Below are 13,345 nucleotides of genomic sequence, written 5' to 3' on the forward strand. Positions count from 1 at the left end.
TTCCAGAAAACAGTTGGCCTCACTGTGAAGAAAATAAACATGTCACTGTGATGCGCACTTGCTAAGCACTGCAACATATGATGAAATTCCAGGTTAATTTGGTGTCAACTCTGCGTGGCCATGGGATGCCCAGATATGTAGTCAAGCCTTTGTTCTGGGAAAATCTTGAGGGTTTTCCCAAAGGGAATTTAGTCCCTTAGTTCCCAAATGGGTTAAAGGGAGAAGGAAAACAGCAATCAGCTATTTGTTGAGGGGCTGAGTAGAATGAAAAGCAGAAAAAGGTTGGATTAGTGCTATTGACTGCTTATGCTGAAACATAGTTTCTTCTCAGCTCAGATTGGAACTTAAACCACAGTGCTCCAGTTCTTAAGTCTTCTGATTTTCCTAGTGCTGTAACATAGGCTTATTGAGTCATAAATTGTAGTTATGATCTCCTTATTGGTACTTTTCTTCTAGGAAACTGTCTACTACATTTCCCAAAGCACAGAGAAGATGCTTTTCTTTTCTCTTTCAGGAGATAAGCTCTATGCAGAAACTCACAGAGAAGCTCCTTCACACTGTGTGGGTGGAGGGGCCGGTGGTGAGGTTGTGGATGAATGAGGCTGGTGGCTTTCTGGGATTTTAGTAGAAGTGTTAGAATTTTCTCCACACTAAGCACAGTCATACTTGTGCTCCATGTCCTGTTTTGGGAGCCCAGGACTGGAATGAGTTCCTGACTCATGCAAAATGAAGAGGCTTAGTTTTAGGCAAAAGAGTGGGAACTTGGGAATGGGACCAAAATAGTGAGAACTTGAATGCTTGTGTGCATGCCTAGGCCTTGGCAAGGTGCACACACAAGTATTCAAGGTAAGTAAGTCTACCTCTACTAGTCTACATATACTCGTCTTCACATATCTGTAAGTATTAATACATGCACCCATCCCATGCGTACACACATCTGTAAGTATTCTTTGCTCTGACTTGTATAACAGGAGGTACCCCTGAGGGAGCAAAGTAGTGGGGAGAGAAAAGCAGTGAGCTAAGGGATTCTGCTGCCCCATGGACACCAAGATGATCCTAAAGAGGCCAGGAAGAGAGAGAAGGTGGCCACGAGTCCCACCCCCTGAAAGAGAACAGAAACAGAGAGCAAAGTAGCCTAGAAGCAGAGATGCAAGTGAGAAGAGAGCGGGGGGGGGGGGGGGGAGAGAGAGAGAAAGGGAGAGTGCAGTGAGCTGCCAAGGTCTATGCTGCCAGAGAGGGCCATTGTTAGGAGGATCCTGAGACAGAGTGTGTGGATTTGAGAGCCCTGAGACAGCGCACAGCTATAGAAAAGAACATCGTTATCACTGCTGCAATAATAACAATGGAAATGTGCGAGGCTCCAACAGTAGATTCCTCCCCCAGGGATGGGAATTACCTGGAATATCCCAAGTACCACAGGTCAAACATCAAACTTTCTAGCTAGTAGGCCTAGTATCACTGGAAATGTCTCTTGAGTCCCTTGAGAACCGATTTCCCTGCCCCCACCCACCACCCCTCAATGAATGCTTTGTGTCAGTTTCAGAGACAAGGGAATGAACCTAAAGCCAGGGAGAGGAGCAGAACTATCATTAAGTCCTTCTTCTTTTTATGTCTTGGAAGTTCTTATTATTCTCTTCTTGGTCCTTCGGCTAGACCACAACATTGCTAATGTTTTATCTCTTCAGTTAGGATTTCCTAACTAGGTGTAACCTAGTAATTCTATGTACCTTATACAAAGGTATACAGGAATATGTAAGAGAGCCAACATGAGGAAATAAACATTAAGGCTAAGTTAAACAAATGACACTGAGCAGATTTATTTATAACTTTACAAAACTAATACCCTAATAAGTTGAGCAAACTAGAACAAGTGGATACATTGTTATAAATATTCACCCTACTAAGACTGAGTCAAAAAGAAGTCTGGACAAATCAATTACTAGGGTAGAGATTGGCCAAACCCCATATATTATAAAAAAAGGTCTAGACCAGAGGTTTTGTGGTGAACTCTATAAAGTATTAAAGAATTAATAACATTCTTTCTTAAACTTTTCCAAATAATAGTATAGGATGGAACACATACAAACTCATGTTACTGGACCAGTATCAGGCTGGTACCAAAACCAGTAAGGATGCTTTAAGAAAAAAATTTAGTAAAATCGTGGGGCAGAAAATTAAAGTAAAATAACAAGCTACATTCTATGAGTTAATAACTATCAGAAAGAGAAAATTTCCTTATAAGCAAACAGTACCATTTATAACAGAATCTAATTAATAAATGCCTAGGAGATAAACAATATACTTCTTCTTCTTCTCCTCTTCCTCCTCCTCCTCCTCTTCCTTCTCCTTCTCCTCCTCCTCTTCCTCCTCCTCCTCCTCCTCCTTCTTTTTCTTCTTCTTCTTCTGCTTCTCTTCCTCCTCTTCCTCCATCTCCTCCTCCTCCTCCTCCTCTTCCTTCCCCTCCTCATTCTCTCAATTTGGCATATTTTTAAAATCACTGCATGAGAGGCATTATTCAAACCACTCCTATCCACACATCCTCCAGTAAAAGGGGTTGATATGGCTTTCAATGCATTTCAGGTCTCAGCATAGTTAAGAAAACCTTCTTCTGACATTCCCAATTGCTTCAGACACATGAAAACATAGGCTACAGCAAACACTTTTGGGTAAGTTGGATTTCAAGGTCTTAGACAGGCAAGGTCTTGTTCTCTGATCAACCCATTCACACAGACCCAGCTAACATCACTCATGTCCAGGAACCTAAATCAGGGGAAAGGGCACACTGAGGTAAACAGCAGCAGATTTCTTCCCTCAAGCCCTTCCCAGTTATGAACCTGGAAAATATTTGATTCATGATACTACTTTTCTAAGGCCCAGAGAAAATCTAGGACCCATTTCTTTACACAGTTAGTCCCTCAACATGTCTCTAGAAATGTTTGGTTGGGTAAGGCATTATTTTCACTCAGGTCTCCTTTTCCCAAGGCTCTATGCATTCTAAAAATTGAGGTTTATTAAGGCTTTATTTTACATACAAATAAATGCACTTATTATAAGTGCTGAGTTTTGACAAATATATTTATTCAAGTATCACCCACTATCACTCACCATAGACTCCAAGTGTTATCTGCAAAGCTTTTCCTGTATACTTCCTAACCAATCCTAAGCACACTCTCCTCATTCCAAGACACTAAACAGTTCATCTTAGAAGAGAGATTCAATCATTACTTTTGGAATATATAGTATTATTTGAATCTCACCAGCTCTTGCCATAGCAATCAAAATATATTCTAAATTATGGGATCATTTTTCACATAAAAATTTTTAAATATCCACATATAAAAATTGTTTTCCAATTTGAAGTGATCAATGTTTCAGAGCAAAGCTCCCCTCAACGTGATTTAAATTTAAAGCACCAATCCCCTCTTTGATAATACATGATAAAAAGAAATGCTTCTTTTAATAATTTTAAATTTTTAAAAAGCATCTTTTTTGTCTGTTTAAAAAAACCACAACAGAAAAATCCATACAGAGTACTCTCAGGGCTGGAGTGATAGCACAGCGGGTAGGGCGTTTGCCTTGCATGCGGCCAACCCGAGTTCGAATCCCAGCATCCCATATGGTCCCCAGAGCACCACCAGGAGTAATTCCTGAGTGTAGAGCCAAGTGTAACTCCTGTGCATCGCTGGGTGTGACCAAAAAAAAAAAAAAGGCAAAAAAAAAAAAAGTACTTTTAGATGTAACTCTATATCAGCAACCACGGGCTACTCCCGTGAAGCTTCCCCCATTCCAAATCATGATGCCCAGCTCCACTCTGTGAAGAATCTAGAAACCTGAATCTGCACATCACAAACAGCCACAGAAACAAAATACTCAAACTGATAAAGGAACGTTTCTTCTACAATCAATAAGACAACACATTCCACAGCATCCCAGAAGCTGTTTACAAGGTGTTCCCAAATCAGGATTACTGAACCTTCCTGTCTCACTGACCTCATGATGGCAATTGCTTCTCTTGTTCTGGAAGACTAGCTTCAGGCTGATTTCTTCTTAGGAAATCTTGCTAGTCTGCTTGAATCTACTGCCCAAGGCACAATATAAAGGAGATGGAAGGTGTGGGTGTGGCAAGGTGAATCCTGTGTTGCTTCTTATCTGTTTCTGAGTAGTTAGTTGACTTATTAAAGGGAAGTGGGAATAGAAATGGAAACTTGAAAATGAAGAGGAGGAAAAGAAAACTTAAACTGATGTTTGTGATGATTCATCCCAAAGGCATTGTTATAAATATTCTGAAATGATTGCTGCCATATGAAAGCAGCCTAGGACTTTGACCTTAAACCTGGGAGGGACTTCAGTAGACAGTATGTTTCATAAAACCCATAGGAGATCTTGTTCAAGATAAAATTTATGAAAAGTAGTTTACTTCCAGTAGTTTACTTCCAGTGAACTTATTTGTGGGAAACAATTTGCATGGGCGTTGGAACACTGTTTGACTGAAACCAAATTATGAAGTTTTTTTTTCCAATATATTATTCAATTTTTATTTTTAAGTGATTTTCATTACAGCATTTGAAGGGAGGATCTAATTTCACACAAAATGGAAGACTCTAAAATGTATCCATTGAAATGCTAAAAAAAAAACCCAAAACCAAAACTGAGTGTCGAAGATACAACCCAAGAGTCAGATACAACCCAAGAGTTCAATAGAAATCCCGGGATTCGCCTGTGTGATTGGTCACAGAGCTCTTCCCAGCAGACAGCTGGAGCTCTCTGAAGCTGTTTCATAGTCTGGCTTGAGGGTGAAAAAAACCATTATGTCAGAAGAAAATAAATCCTGAATTATTGGCTTCATCACATCCACCTTCTCCACCCCAAAATGGCACAGAAGAAACAGTTACCACACCCTGCAACTACTTTGGTGTAAAGGAGGTAATGGGCTGGGGTTGACTCCGGTCACGAAGATCTGTGTAAAAATGTCCCTTTCAGATGAATCTGTACACACCATCGAACTTCAGATTGAGTCTCTCCATGATTAGGCCAGGGAACCAAGGTTTAATTCTCAGGAAATCACAATTTCATTGATTTTGTCAATGAGCATTTACAGTGTCTATGTATGATCAGCTCCCACTTGCAGCCATTTCTATATTAAAACAAAAAGGAACCTGACATCTCTAGAGGGGCTGTCAAATTCCTCCTTCCTGCCCCCAAGTCTACAGCTAAAAGGACTTTTTTTTTTGGAATTGGATTTTTCTGTACCTCTGAAAGGGTAACACTTTAAAGCTGAATCATCTTGAACCTGGAGGTCTAACATGATATTCAGCAATAGTTACATACCAGACAGACACATTTAAAAGGTACACTAAATTCTGAAGGTAGCTATGCTGTAAAATGGTTTAAAATTAAATGATTGTACAGTATTCATTTATGCTTGAAATTCCAGTCCTAGACCAAGCTTGTGACCACCCGCGTTGACATTCTTGCTGTCCAGCAGAGCTGACAGTGTCAGTTTGATACCTGGCTTTAGGGTTTGAGTGTATCCTGAGCCTATCAGACCTGAATTGTTCACTTTAGCCGACAAGCAGGCCTCGGGGTCGATCTTATACTTGGCTGCTATGCCGAAGCGAGTGTTGCTGTTGCCTGCGGTCCAAGAGAGATTAACGGCCATCTCCAACTACTTGTTCACCTTCTGGTATATGGGGCCACCAAACTCTGTCCCGTCATTTACGTTCGTGTGAAACTGGAACTCATCAGTCTTATAGTCGACCGCAAAGTTGCTCTGGGTCACACATGACTTGGAAGTCTCAAAGTTCATCTGGTAGCCCCCCAGCCAGCCCTCCTTGGCCAGCATGAGGGCGCCCCAATGGAAGGCCCAGTGATGTCGTAATCCATGTCACAGCCCAGGTTGATGTGCTCCCGTTTGTAACCTGTCTGGATTTTAGCATTCTTCTTCCCCAGTGTTTGGAGAGAAGGCTGACTAAAAGATCAGCTTCAGGCCACGTGTGCGCTGGTCTTCTACGGTGATCTCGTTGCCTAGCGTGTTGTCCGTGTTCCATTTCTCAGTGAATGTGAGTCCAGACTTGGTCCATCGGTACTTGGTTTCGAGGCTGCCTGTCACCTTGGTGGTCACTGTGCTGGTGGACCCTGAGCTTGTAAATTCCAATCCGCTCTCAGATTTTGTTTCCAAATCGAGCTTTACTAAACCAAACCCATAGCCCTTGGTGAAGACATGTCGGGCAGGTTTGCCAAGATCGACGTACTTGGGAGGTACAGCATCTTCTGTTCGGAGGTGGTGGCCCAGGCTCCGAGGCGACTACGGCGGGGGCTGCAGCGGGCTATGACCAGTTTTGTAAAGATCTACCTCAGAGTGATTCAATAATAAAATCTTTAAATAGATAAATAAATAAAAGACTTAGGAGACCAAGCTGAGTTTTAAAACGTAGGGTTTATATCTCTAAGCCAAGGGGACATGCATATTCAGACAGGAGAAAGCAAGACCTTGGTTCACCCAGGAAACAAAGGGTAAGTTCACACAAGGGCATGGTGCCAGCAGGCTCTGATACCTTCCCAACCAGGCTCAGTTCTAATAGTGAGTAGTGCTTCAGGCTGCTGCCTGATTCGATGCAGTAAGCTGGGGAGGAACAGAAACCATAAAACACTTAAAAGCCACTCTTGAGCTTCCCACTCTGTGCCGGGAGGAGAGAGGAACAGAGGTTGGACTCCAGAGGACTTTTCCCTTGGCTTCTCCCCTAGCTAAAGCAGTTAGGCAGTCTAGAGACAAAAGCAGAGCTCATGGGCCTAAAAGGGCTCTTGCTACAAGGAGGGGGCAAAAAGGGACAACATATCTTAATAGTCTTAATAAATAATATAATAAAACAAGAGTCAGAAGATAGGAGAGAAGTTAGGGTGGATGCCTAACACCCCCAACATCTCAGGGTACTCTTGAGAATCTCCAGGTATAGGTCTCAAGACCTACGAGATTCAGTGCAAACAGGATATCCCCAGCTCCACTGGACTAGAGCTGTTACCGACTGGATACCACGGGATGTCAAAAGACATGTGGCCGCCCACTTACGAGATGGTCAGATTTCTTCTCAAAACCCTAAATGAACAGTTTGAGGCTCTTCGTGTTCCTGGAGCAAGCCGATACCATTGGGCTACACTAGTATGCGATAAGGATGAATGGAGACCTTACTGGCACCCACTCAAGCACATCGAAGATCAAGGGGATGACAAGTGATACAAGTCATTGTCATATTGCATTCCTCCTTATGGGTATGCCTTATATATGCATCTGTTCTTTTGTTGATAGATCCTTTTTGGGCAATTTTGAATCTAGGAACCTCCTTATGTAATTGGATTGAATATATATTATTAATATACAATCATATATGATTATATGTAATTGTTAAAATATCTTAATGGTATCGCTGGGTCATATGTTAGCTACATCTAATCATCTGCTGTTAATTGCCTTTCCAAACTGGTGCGCCATTTTACATAAAGGATTTTAGTCGTTTTCCCTTTTGGCAGCATCCTATGGGGTTGGCGATTACCAGTAATGAGGCAATCCCCCTTCTCCAACCACATTCATACAAAGTTTGCCTATTTCTGTAGTTATAGAACATAGTCGAATTAACATGACTTTCAGCAATCTCAGACCCTCTTTAATTTTTTTCTTTCTAGGGCTACATCTGGCAATGTCTAGGGGCTAATCCAAACTTAGTGCTCAGGGGCTGCTCTTAGCAATGTTTTGGAGACTATGTGGTGCTGTCAAGCCAAACTACCTACAAAGCACGTTTTAGTCCATGCAGTCTTCCTGGCCTTCATAGCAATTTTTTTTCTACCAACAGAAAGTGCTCAATATAGCAGACACAGACTTTAGGACTTAGAAACTTTCATCAAGTCTTGAACTCACCTGGATGCTGGTGTCTCAAAAGCAAAACGAGTAACCTATTTATTCCTTTGTCCCCTGTTACTCTTTCAAATGCAACCAAAGCAAGAATTTTATACCTAGCTAGTCCCTGAGTTGTGATAGGTATGGCCCAACCCCTTCCTGCTCCGCAAATTTTAATCACTCTGGCCCTTGCTTCTTTTTTGAATTTGGAGGGGACCACACCCTTTCAGGCTGGGTATTACTTGACCAGGGATTTACTTGACCAGAAAAGAAAACTATCATCACTCTGGGCCATGCTTGTTATTGTTGTCTTTTGCATAGGCCAGAGGGATTGGGATATTTTAGGGTGTTTCCATGTGTAAAATTTCTTGCCCAGACGAAATTTTAAACAAAGATGTTCAGTCCAAAGTGATGGATTTTTTTTAGCTTTTTTAGACCTTACCCAGTAGTTCCATAAATGTTTTTCCTACCTTTCCCTCCCTTTTACTTTCAGAATTCTGTATTTGAAAGGTTTTAATGACAGTCACAGAGGCTATGTTTACATACATGTGTGGTACTTACTTTAGTGTACTGAAGTTATTAATGTTCTTTACTCAGGTCTCAGGTCTCTGTACCTTTCAGTCTAACTTTCTACTCATAACTCTCAGAGATTTCTCCTGTGTGTAACAGATCTAATGATCAATTATTCATTAAAAGTGAAGTAAGCCTTCCCTTGTGACATCTACTTGTCCTTTCAGTCCACTGAAATGGGTTTACCTTTGTAACTGGTATTTGGCATTGGAGAAAGCAAGGCCAACTGACCCAGAAGATTCATGACTTCTTGTCAATTTTATTCCTTATTTAACTCTTCAGTCTGCACGTAGATCACCTCCAGGATGAGGAAAAGGAATCAGTGACAAGTCGCTTTACTCTGATGGAGGTCAGAAGAGAGAATTTAGATGGATGCACGAGTTGTAAGGAGTTGAACAGAGAGAAGTGCAAATGCCCATCCAATGTCAGTGGTGAATGGGCAGTGTGGGGTTTGGTGTTTTTGTACCCAAGGGTGCATGAGGAAGGTGACAGGTGTAAGTTGAATGCCTGATACTTAAGGCTATAGAAAAAAAGATTGGCATATTCAGTAGTTTTCATTGTAAAACCACTGATTATGTAGTTATATAGAGTCAATTGATATCCAGGCTAGTGTTTCATTTATCAATAGGTGAAAGATTAAAAGTACAACAAAATTTGAGAAGTGCCTCAACACCCCTTTATGTACTATCACATCGCTTTTTTGAAATAAAACCGATGCCTTTTATAAAAAAAAGTAATTTTATTAAGTCATTAGTTTAGTTACAGACATTCAATATTCCAGCACTAGTCTATGACCACTGCAACTTCCCATCACCATTATTTCGAATTTCGAACCACTTCTTGATCTGTCCTCTTGGCAGGTCCTCAATAATTATTTTTACATTGCTTGCTATACATAATTTGCTAAAAGGATGATCCAAAAAATGTTCCTTAAAAGTAAGTATCTCAACATGGAGTCCTTGGGTCCTTGTCTAAAAGATTACAAAGATGTTCTTATACATTAAGACTTCTGTGTTTAAGTTTTGTTAATTAAGATTGGGTGCCTTCTATATTGCATCCGATCTAATCTGCTGTGCTCTTCTGGTTTTTCAGTGTTATAGAGTTTGAGATGTCAGGTGCTGACATTTCTGGATGAGGCTCATCAGAGCAGCGGAATCTGGCTGGAAGGCAGCTATGCTCACTACTATACCACCAAACCAAAGCAGAGTCTAGCTGGGAGCACAGTGGCAGTTGTGGAATGTGGAGGTTTTCAGCTGCTGGTGCTCTATTTGGATGGGTTCGGGGGACTCACTCATTGCCCCCCTTCCTGGTTTCCCTGGGTCGACTCAGCCTTGTGAGGGATGTGGGAGAAATTCTGCCACTTGTAGATCCCTTTTGAGATTTATTTCTGAGTCTCTGGATGATGGCAGGTGAAAGGGCTTTCATGGAGCTTGTAAATCTATGCCATTTTCCAAGAATCTGTGCATGCATACTAGTGCACACTAGTGCACACAGTATTAGTTTTTTTAAAAAAATTTAAAATTTTTTAATTTTTTAATTAGTGAGTCACAGTGAGGGTACAGTTACAGATTCAAACATTTCGTGCTTGATTTTCCCTCATGCAGTGTTTGGGAGCCCATCCCTCCACCAGTGTCCATTCTCCATGACCAATGAACCCAGTATCCCTCCCACCCACCAATCCCATCCCCCCTATCCCACCCCGCCTCTGTGGCAGGGAATTTCAATTTGTTCTCTCTCTCTCCTTTTGGGTGTTGTGGTCTGCAATAGGGGTATTGAGTGGCCTACAGTTTCGGACACTAGTCTACTTTCAGCGCGCATTTCCCTTACCATGTGGGATCTCCACTCACAATTTACTTGGTGTTCTCTTCTCCATTTGGTATGACTTTCCCCCAGCATGTTAGGCCAAGTTCCAAGCTATGGAGTTAACCTCCTGGTATTGTATACTACTATTCTTGGGGATTACTCTTTTACCCTGATATTTTATATTCCACAGATGAGTACAATCTTTACACAGCGTTAGTTTTAATTAAAAAACATGAAAACTTTGTTACAGTAGTTCTAAGTAGCACTGTAGAACTTTTCGGCCTTTGTTCATAGATTCAAACATTGAATTTTATATAATATTTAAATTCACATTAACAATCTGTGTTTGGGCCAGAGAGAAGATAGTTCAGCAGGTAAGGTACTTTACTTACATCTGGCAGACCTAGATTCGATCCCCTAAACTTCATATGGTTCCCTAAGCACTGTCAGGAGTGATCCCTGAGCAAAGAGCAAGGAGTAAGCAAACTCTTACGTGAAAACTGCTGTGTTACACTGAGAGCAATAACAAAAAGTTATTCTATACTTAAATACATTAAGATAAATTTTGCATAGACTATACAGTTTAAGAATATCCTAAATGATGATTTTATATATTCTTATATTGTGATACAGTTACCAATGTGGGGATAACAGCTCTGCAAGGCCATGTATTTAGATATTTTGTTCAGGTGGGAGTAATTAAGATATAGTCTTCTTAGGAAGTTGATGCTATAGTGATATTGTTATCTATATTCCTTATTCTGTATATAGTATTTTAAGATTTATTAATGAGTAGTTGTCAAATAAATGTGTCTTCTGGCACTCCCAAGCAAAAGCTAAGCTAATACTTGGCCCATTAGAGTGCCTACATTATCAAATCAAGTACTTTATCTGCGTCTTTCCTTCATCTCTTTGCCAAATTACTCAATTACTTGAATGTTACTGACTGGAAGAGTTTAAACTTCCTTCCAATTGTCCTACATTCCAGATCATCATTTCTCAGATAAAGATGCTAACGGACCAAGGCTTTCATTGTCCATAACATTCTCAGAGCTGGTGATTGGTAACTGCATTTTTCCATTCTATAGCTGAAGGAATTCCAAAAGTTCCAAAGTCTGAGAATCCTGTCGATTTTCATAACGCCTTTTTTTGGCAATTGTGTACAATTTGCCTATCATCTTTTCTTTTTCCTTTGATGCATGGTTTATTTTTACACCCTCCATATAGTGGTGGATGGCCTTTTCTTCACACTTCATTTGAAAGGACTGAAAGTTGCCATAATATAAATGGAGGAGTTGCTTCTGTAAAGGACTAAGGTCTTTGCTGAATTCTTGTTGGTAGTAATGTTCTGCTTCATTGTACTCACCAGCTGTTGCATGGAGGAAAGCAAGACTGAGGTTGACCTCTGAGGTATTTCTGTTGTTATCAGCTTTCTTAAAACGATCTATACCTTGTTGTATTTGGTACTGTAATAAGTTTTCACTTTCCTGACACATTCTATTACTTCCCCCAAAGTTTTTCTGGACTTTTTCTCTATAGTAAGTCCCAATAGTGAAGTGTATGCGAGTACTATTTGGCAACATTTCTGAAGCCCTTTCAAGCAGCTCTATAGCTTTGTCCAGGTCTCCTCCAGTTCGATAAAACTTGGCTGCTTGTTGAAGCACACCTGCTTCATATGGGCCTTCCCCCAAAGATTCTTCAACTAACTTCTCTCCTTCAGCTTTATTCTTCTTCTGAAGTTTCAGAGCCAGGAGCAATTTAAGATACTTGTTATCAGGATTCAGTTCAATGGCTTCACGCAGAAGATTCATGACATTCACAGGTGCTGGACAGTCACTGTCACAGTGCCTCGAAATGGCCAGTCCACTGGCAAATTTTGGGTTGTGTGGGTGTTTTTCCAGAGCCTTCTCAAAGCACACTATGGCCCTTTTAAGTTTGTTGTTGCCACACTTCAGCCGTGCCCACCCTTCCTCACTGTCCAGCTCAGGACACTCAAGACTGAAAGGATTTGAAAACTTCTCACACACCTGTTTCACCTTGTCAACATAAGCCTGAGCTTCTTCTCGTTTGCCCAGGTGATAGTTGACCCAGGCATAGTTTCCCCAGGTCACCAGGTTCCTGACTTCTGCCTGGGCACAGTGCTCTTGCTGGATTGACTTTTCAGCTTTCTTTAGGCATTCCAGAGCAGCCTTGTCTTGACCATCTAAGTGTTTTATATAGGCCAACAAGTTGTACATTGTGCCTTTGGACTCAGGGTTTAAAGATTCAATCTGCTCACACACTCTGTCTTCCAGATCCTTTGGGATATTTTTCTCCTTAAATAAATTCCATGTGAAATGACATTTCAGCTGTGGAAGAATTTGTTCCAGAGAATCGTTGGCCTCACTGGAAGAAAATAAACATGGTCACTGTGATACGTGTTTGCCAAGCTTGCAACATATGATGAAATTCCAGGTTAAGTTAGTGTCAACTCTGCGTGGCCATGGGATGCCCAGATATCTAGTCAAGCCTTTGTTCTGGGCAAATGATAGGGTTTTCCAAAGGGAAGAGAATTCATCCATAGACTAAAGAGAGCAAGGAAAGCAGCTATCAGGTATTTGTTGAGGGGCTGAGTAGAATCAAAGGCAGAGATAGGTTGGATCAGTGCTACCAGTGCCAGAGAGGGAGAGAAGGTGGCCACGGGCCCAACATCTGAGAGAGAGCGAGAGCAGAGAGCAAAGCAGCAGAGCAGCAGCACAACTAAGAGAGAGGGGGGAGAGAGAGAGAGAGAAAGGGAGAATGCAGTGAGCTGCAAGGTCCATGTGGCCAGAGAGGGATATTGTTAGCAGGATCCTGAGACAGAGTGTGTGAAGTAGAGAGCCCTGAGACAGTGCACAGCTGTAGGAAAGACCATCGTTATTACTGCTGTAATAATAACAATGAAAATGTTCGAGGCTCCAACCGTAGATTATTCCCCCAGGGTTGGGAATAGCCTAGGAATATTCAAAGTACCGCAGATCAAACATCAAAGTTTCTAGCTAATAAGCCTAGTATCACTGGAAATGTCCCTTGAGAACTGATTCCCCTGCCCCCACCCACCACCCC

The 13,345-nt window shown here is 41.4% G+C and overlaps 1 protein-coding gene and 1 pseudogene across 1 annotated transcript; both read right to left on the bottom strand.

Annotated features, from left to right (window-relative positions):
- Nucleotides 1-5,416: 5,416 nt before the first annotated feature.
- Nucleotides 5,417-8,702, bottom strand: LOC129399306 (voltage-dependent anion-selective channel protein 1-like; annotated as a pseudogene).
- A 2,641-nt stretch (nucleotides 8,703-11,343) lies between these two features.
- On the bottom strand, nucleotides 11,344-12,642 carry LOC101549456 (interferon-induced protein with tetratricopeptide repeats 2-like). The gene has a single exon (XM_012932520.2). The coding sequence runs from the start codon at nucleotides 12,496-12,498 to the stop codon at nucleotides 11,344-11,346; it is 1,155 nt and encodes a 384-aa protein (XP_012787974.2). The 5' UTR covers nucleotides 12,499-12,642.
- Nucleotides 12,643-13,345: the final 703 nt, after the last annotated feature.

This window comes from Sorex araneus, chromosome 11, assembly GCF_027595985.1.
Source record: "Sorex araneus isolate mSorAra2 chromosome 11, mSorAra2.pri, whole genome shotgun sequence".
NCBI lineage: Eukaryota > Metazoa > Chordata > Mammalia > Eulipotyphla > Soricidae > Sorex > Sorex araneus.